General features: G+C 46.2%; 1 protein-coding gene across 1 annotated transcript; it reads right to left on the bottom strand.

The window, feature by feature from the left end:
• Positions 1-1,144: 1,144 nt before the first annotated feature.
• On the bottom strand, positions 1,145-2,653 carry LOC308366595 (phenylethanolamine N-methyltransferase-like; the record flags this gene model as incomplete). Its single annotated transcript, XM_080840311.1, has 3 exons — positions 1,145-1,583; positions 1,800-2,007; positions 2,431-2,653. 3 exons carry the CDS (start codon positions 2,651-2,653, stop codon positions 1,145-1,147), a joined length of 870 nt encoding a protein of 289 aa, XP_080696437.1.
• Positions 2,654-7,991: the final 5,338 nt, after the last annotated feature.

The following is a 7,991-nucleotide window of genomic DNA, read 5'->3' as shown; positions in this document are numbered from 1 at the left end:
CCTCTACCTGGCCGTTCTGTGTATCACTTAAAACACCTCTGGAGTTCACACACAGTCCTGGCTCTGTAAACTGGGGAAAACCAACCAATCAACGTGTGGCTTCAGGAGCATGGTGTTATATCAACCTTTTTGCAAGAATCACAGATTGTACCTTCAATAGGTATTTGTAATACATTGGCTGGCTGGGGGTCCACGTGGGCACCCTGGAGGCCGTTGAAGATTCCACACAGGCCACATGTGGATGGCACTGTGCTGTCCAACACCCACCGGCCGTTTCACAAACGTGTGCAGTCCGTTGGCATACACAGACACTCTGACCCCATCAAGAAGGATTGGCAGGTTTCTTTTCTCCCCATTTACCTGAAGTCAGAGTTCCTTTTACTTTATGTGTTTGTGTATAATTGCATTTGAGTTCAATAATATGACAGGCAGAAACTAATGTTATCACAACAAATAAGAAAGCGTAAGGAAATGTAATCACTTTTTTAAAATGTTGATTGCCTAACAAATTGGTTCTGGACAGATCTTTAAAAAGTGACCAGTGGCCCAAAGTATCATCACACACGCAGGAAACAGAAGTTTTGTGTAGTTTTTTTTGTAACTCGTGTTCCTTAGCATGTGGTCAGTTAATGTCATGTATTCCTCTATGGTGCAAATGCCTGCATTGTCAATAGTTCATGACAGTAGTGCAAGTATTGCTTTTATCTATTTTACCAGGTTTGGGAATAAGGTTAGAATTCATTGCCAACAGCATAGATACACAACAGAGTAGCTGAAACAATTGCTTTGAACAAATAATTGTTTATTTGGTATTGTAAAAGAACGCTTTATATATTTGATATTGTAAAAGAAAGCTTTATATAATTGCTTATTATGTGTCTTTGCTCTAAGGGGATTCAGGCCCTGGGCTCTGTGAAGTGCCTTGAGACAATTTTATTGTTTTGAGCTATATAAATAAAATTGATTCCGTAAAGAAATATTTTTTGTTATTTGGTGTTGAAGGTTTCTGGAGGAGGCAAAGGATGTGGACAGTAGGAAGGCTTTTTTCCGCTGGATTTGATTGGGATGTTTCACCTTATAATATCCCTCAGTGCTTAGTTGTCACGCCTGGACAGAAAATAAGTACAAATTGTGTACGGTCTGGTTATGGTTTTCTGGCTTTGACGAAGAACACCCCAGTCACGTCATCCACGCCCACACTCATGTCAGCCGGCAGGGTGTAGATGCTGAGCTGCAGCAGCTGGTAGCCGCTCCCTCTCAGGCTGGCACACAGCTGGACCTCGTCCAGGGGCACTACAGGGATCCGCAGCCCCGGCGCCCCCAGGTAGTAGCTCTCCCCCAGGGCGCCGATGAGCAGGAGGTACCCCCCCGGACGTAGCAGCGAGGACATGTGCCCCAGAGCCCGAGTGAACGCCGCCAGGTCTGGACTCACGCTCTCCAGGCAGAAGCAGGACACCAGGCAGTCGGCCCCGCAGGTTGGCACAGCGCCTGGGGTCAAAGGGCATTGGCGGTGCACATCAATGGGAAGGACGTCACTCACCACAGAGCGCAGTCGTGCAGCCTTCTCACTGGACGCTGAAGGCCTGGAGGATATCAGAAGGAAAGGAGAGGGAGGAAAAAGAGAGAAGGGGGGGAATCACTGCCACTATTCCCAACCCAAACACCTGTAACCCTGTCTACTGAGTCTGAGAGAAGTGACCTGCCCAACACATCCTGTTTCCCCAGGTACATGAATGGAGTGGTGGAGTTGGAATGTGTCTGTGGGGAGCCTCCCCCTGTCTCACCTCCACTTGTCTTACCTCCGGCCCTCCAGCTTGCAGACGTACTCCAGGTAGGGTGTCCAGTCCAGGCTGCTGGCGCCATCCTTCAGCCAGCGCTGGAGCTCACGCCGGTTTACCTCCAAGAAGTCTGTCAGCACCACGCGGCCAAACACCTCACAGCCACTCATGACCTGGTAGAGGGTTGGGCCGGAGCCCACGTCCACAAGCACCTCCCCCCGCACGTCACCTTGGAGACGGATGAGAGGTAGGACAGGGATTCAGTGGAAAACACACACACACACACACAGAATCACATTCATACACATGCTGCTTTTCCTAGCTATAAAATAAAGCATCCCTTTGTATTACCTGCCAAGCCTCAGTTGACATTAAGTACAGTTTTGCAAGCTTAACTGCAGCACGTCTTAAGATTTAAGCAGCTGTTTAATCCTTTAGTCATTTGAACTAAAACTGCTCTAAAAGCAAATACCGTTTTACCAATCTAATAGCAAAAAAAAAATACTCTGGTCTACATCATTGAGTTATTTTTCAGACGACTTGTGAAGTAGCAACCACCTTATTAATTTGCAGTAGCTCGATCCAGTGGTGGTTGATCCATGCATTGAGCTGAAATATATATGATGTATCTGGATTGTTCTAGCCCCCCTACCCTCAGTGAAGGCTCTGTGCAGGCAGGTGAGTTTCCAGGGCACGATGCTATCTGCGCGCTGGAAGTCTGCTCGTGGTGGCGTGTAGTTGAACTGGAGATAGGCGGCCGGATCGAAGCCCCGGTAACACACACGCATGGCATCCACCGCTGCCTCGCTGTCCTCTTCTCTCTTCGGGTGCTCTCTCAACTCCACAGGCACCTCTTCCTTCCCCTCTCCTGCCATTCCTCTGCCTCAGTGAGTCGATGTGGCAGACAGACCTGTGCACGTCTCATCTCTGCTGCTGTCATAGTTATACCTGTGTGTGTGTGTGCACTTGGATACATGTGTGTGTGTCCTAACGATACAGCAGTAAGAGCATAGATAGCCATCTTGGCCTCCCAGGCGAAATCCACCCTCTCCTATCCACTCCTGTCTCTGAGCTGTACACATGTGTGTATGTGTGTAACCCCAGGTGCTGATGGCATCTTAGCGTGGGGCCTTTCTCCCCCATGGATGCTGTCTAATGGCTCCTCCAGGCTCTCCACCTCTCTCTGGATCTCTCAGCCCCTGCTGCTATCTGCCCTGATCTCTCTAGGGGTCGCACCGCACGCTCGTCAGCTGCACTTACCCCGCCCTTTTCACCAGGACGAGACCGTCCAATCCAATTCACTTTTATTGATTTATATGGCGCCAAAGACCAGCAGTGCTGGCTGGTAGATGCTTAACAGAAAGTGAGTGATAAAACCCTCAAAGAGAAGCTCCCTTTACAGCTACAAAACACACCTCAAAATTAAGATCCATCTGCCTAAAGTCTGCCTAAAGTCAGGTTCTTCAGTGATTACTGCCCCCCCCCCCCCCCCCCCCCACCATGACACAGTATCTGCTATCAATTTAAAGCCTGACATTTATGCATAGACGGAGACACAAGGGTGCAAATCACTGAGGGGGAAATGAATGGGGCGCAGTGAGCATGAAGTCAAGTCAACATGAAGGATAAAGTATTTTTTTGCCTTATTGGAGAAGAAAATGATCTCACTGTTTATGTCATATTTTGAAGGTGCACGTGATGTACTTCTGTCTGGTCATATGGAGTTATAGATCTCAACCCAATTAATTTAGATATGAGCCTGATCTTGTTTTCCTTAAGTAACTGGTTGCAAGTGTTCCGAGATGGCTGCCAAGCGCAGGGGCGAATCTAGGTTCCCACTTTTGGGGGGGCTAAGCCCCTAAATAAAAACTATTCTTTTTCCTGTGACCCAGCAAAACTAGGGGGGTCTGGGGGCATGCTCCCCCATGAGAAATTTGTGAAAATAGGAGGCAAATGTGCTTGCATGGAGGTTAAAACCCATACGTGCTAGCATCTGTCGCTAGTGTCTGTCGCTAGTATGCCTCTTAAGGTGTCGGAGGGTGAGGTTTACTCTGGCTCAACACACACACAGCATACTGTCATTGATACGATGACACACACACACACACACACAGCATACTGTCATGGGTAAGATACCACCGAGTTCAGAGGAAGGCTGGGGATGAGGGCCTGAGGCTGGTATGGTGGCATGAAAGGATTGTGAATCTAGATAACACATTCCTTCCTGTCAACATTATTAACACGTGTGTTTCTTTTCATTTGATCACAGGAACAGGTGAAAGGCCATGCTCAGTTTGTGTGTGTGTGTGTGTGTGTGTGTGTTTATGTTTGCGCTTATTTGTACCAGTGTATTAGTGAGTTTTTTTTCTGTGTGTATGGACAGTGCTTGGCTCTATGTATACATGTGTAAGGAACCACTTTCCAGACCAACAACAGAACTGGGAGTGGGCGAAGGTTTCTGCGTATTTGTCTTCATGCGCTTTACTGAAATACGATATATTATTAAAGGACCCTGTCTTGGTAAACTTAATGAATCTGACTCCACTCAATTTAGGAGTTCAGCCTTACATCCTGTTCGTGTTATGCTATATTGCTACCCGTTAGGTAGGCTTACCTTGGGTCATTTCTATATGCCTATAGTCTGTTATAATGAATACCCCTCTTACTGTTTATTATTAATATGTTTCTTATATGAATAGGGTCTCTCAGGATATTGCCACGGCTGTTTTCGAGATTTTGGCATATTCCCAGACACAACCTGTTACTAGTTCTGGAGAATAGCTCAGAGGCTACAGTGCTGCCACGGGCTTACCAGCATGTTAGACCCAACCGGTTCAGGGCTTACCAGCATGTTAGACCCAACCGGTTCAGGGCTTCCCAACATGTAAGGCCCAACCGGTTCAAGGCTTACCAGCATGTTAGACCCACCCGTTTCAGGGACTGAGTGCCAGGCTGTTGCGCAATCTCAGCATAGCCATTCGGTTCAGTGCAGAATACTCCAAGTCCTTTGACTATCTTACCTTTAAGTACCCAGTTCATTTAGTCCTACATCTGGTATAATAATTCATCACATGGAATTTGGTGTTTACACTGAAAGGGATCACACAGCGAGGACAAATGGAGGGGTTTGTCTCCTCCAGAGGGGTTACCTGCAGCCTACAGAGACCTGAATTTCCATGTTTCTGAGATTTATGTGAAACTAATCTATTCAACTGCAGGACTGAGGCTACGGTACCCCTCACACTAAGACCAGCCATGTTCCTGCCCTCAGTTTAACCTTTGTGTGGAAAAACACAGGGAGAGAGACCGAGAGTTCAGATCAGAACATCAGCGAGGGTGTGAGAAAAGAACATCAGCGTGTGAGAAACATCCTGGTGGCACAATGTGGAACAATGCATCTCTGGAATGTTTTTAGAGACATAAATTGTAAACAACTGAACCACGCCTAATTAATCTAGGTCATCTGAGTTTTTCAATCCAAAGATTCTTGGCCTGCAACCTTTTTGCTTCGCAACACACTGTCATCAAAGGTGTGTGTTTTTGTGAACATCCTCTGGTGTAAGCCCACAGTGAAGGGGTGTGGGTGTGTGGTCACAGAGTCAGCAGGGGGGACAGAGAGAGAGAGAGGATGAGGGAGAGAGAGAGAGAGAGGCTGAGGGAGGATGAGGGAGAGAGAGAGAGAGAGGCTGTGGGAGAGAGGCTGAGGGAGAGAGAGAGAGAGAGAGGCTGAGGGAGAGAGAGAGAGGCTGAGGGAGAGAGAGAGAGAGAGGATGAGACAGAGAGGCTGAGGGAGACAGAGAGAGAGAGAGAGGCTGAGGGAGAGAGAGAGAGGGAGACAGAGAGAGAGAGGCTGTGGGAGACAGAGAGAGAGGATGTGGGAGACAGAGAGAGAGAGGATGTGGGAGAGAGGCTGAGGGAGACAGAGAGCGGGAGGATGAGACAGAGAGGCTGAGGGAGACAGAGAGAGAGAGGATGTGGGAGAGAGGCTGTGGGAGACAGAGAGAGAGAGGCTGAGATAGAGAGGGGGTGGAGAGGGTGCGAGAGAGCGGATGAGGGTGAGAGGGAGAGAGATAGACAAGTACAAATGCAAACAGAGATGATTAGATACCAGAGGCAGGTTTAGTAAAAGAAAAAAATAGCTGACACTGAGATAACACATTTAGCCCACAGGTAAAAGCAACGAATGGATTCGATAAGGAAGTACACATACACACACACACACATAGATTAACACAGACAAACACGTAAACATGTTCTTATTATTTTTTTGCCTCACACTCCAAAGATTGGTGAGTTTCAGTTTTTTTGCAGCGAGAGAAGTAAAAACGTTGCGCTGCCACTGAATGGTTTGAGACTGAAGCAGTGTTTATGCTCTGAGACTTGAAGAGTGTTCATGCTCCGAGACTTGAAGAGTGTTTATGCTCTGAGACTTGAAGAGTGTTTATGCTCTGAGACTTGAAGAGTGTTTATGCTCTGAGACTTGAAGAGTGTTTATGCTCTGAGACCTGAAGAGTGTTTATGCTCTGAGACTTGAAGAGTGTTTATGCTCCGAGACTTGAAGAGTGTTTATGCTCTGAGACTTGAAGCAGTGTTCATGCTCCGAGACTTGAAGAGTGTTTATGCTCTGAGACTTGAAGAGTGTTTATGCTCTGAGACTTGAAGAGTGTTTATGCTCTGAGACCTGAAGAGTGTTTATGCTCTGAGACGTAAAGAGTGTTCATGCTCTGAGACTTGCCTAGAGTCATCAGACAGACTGAAAGAGTGTTCATGTTGTCTTGTCAGACTACTATGTGATGAGGGAATTTAGTAGAGTTCACTGGGGTCCAGTTTTTGCTGTTTGCTATTGTAAGTGGGCCTTGTAGAAAATTATTCAAATAAAGACTTGATTTCACACACTAATGATCCTGGACAAGAGTGTTTTTACATTTTGAATGACATTTGTAAAGGATGAAAGGATGTTTGAAATGGTTTAATTCCTTAAATAATTAAAAACATCATGATGGTGTTTCCACCAGCCAGCTGAGCCAAACACTAATAACACTAATAAGTACTACTTCTGATAAATTCTCACCTGATTCAACAGCTGGCCTTCCCACATCAAGTCTGTGGGAAATGAAACACTGCCATCATAACTAACCTTTCCAAAGAGTTCAAAGAGATTATTCAGTAGATAGTCTCATCTTTCAGAGATATTATTCAGTAGATAGTGTCATCTTTCAGAGGAATTTATCACAAACAGACATGGTGAGAGAGAGAGAGACAAATGGAGATGCATGAATGCACACAAATATGTGCAAACCATCAACAATCCTGTTAGATGAGCAAAATTGCCCAGTCCAGTGGTAGCAAACTACCTGTGTAGAAAAGATTCCTCATCTTAGAAAGGTCAACTGGATTCCCTTCAGATCAGGACTGATCCAGTTCTGGTAGGAGAGAATAAGCTGGATCTGTGTAGAACTACCTGTCACAGCAAGAGTTTATCTTCCTTCAATGTGGCTGTATCTTTGTACTTTTATCAGTACCAGTGATGTTTCAGATAATGGCAGACATGTCAAGTGCTTGGTTGAGAGATTGGCTTGCTAGTAGTGCTTGCAGTAGTGCCCTGATTAGAAACAGTTCTCTAAATCTGTTTGCCTTTGGGCCTGGTGGTAGAAACACACACACACACACTCACACACACAGACACACCCTTACACACCCTTACACACCCTTACACACACACAGACACGCATGGCCACAGTCCAGTTACCCCACCGCCACTTCACCCTTGTCATCTTTCAGAGATATTATTAGGTAGATAGTGTCATCTTTCAGAGGAATTTCTCACAAACAAACAGACGTGGTGAGAGAGAGAGACACACAAATGGCGATGCATGAATGCACACAAATATGTGCAAACCATCAACAATCCTGTTAGATGTGCAGAATCACCCATTCCTGTGGTAGAAAACTACCTGTGTAGAAAAGGTTCCTCATCTTAGAAAGGTCAACTGGATTTCTTTCAGATCAGGACTGATCCAGTTCTGGAAGCAGAGAATAAACTGGACCTGCAGAACTATCCGTCACAGCGCGAGTTTAGCCTTCTTCAATGTGGCTGTATCTTTGTACTTTTATCAGTACCAGTGATGTTTCAGATAATCACAGACATGTCAAGTGGTTGGTTGAGAGATTGGCTTGCTGCATGTCAGGAATATTGACATTGACTGGTCTGCA

Source organism: Sprattus sprattus, assembly GCF_963457725.1.
Source record: "Sprattus sprattus genome assembly, chromosome: 6".
Taxonomy (NCBI): domain Eukaryota; kingdom Metazoa; phylum Chordata; class Actinopteri; order Clupeiformes; family Clupeidae; genus Sprattus; species Sprattus sprattus.
Note: the sequence above shows the minus strand (reverse complement) of the source record. Positions and strands in the feature narration are given on the sequence as shown.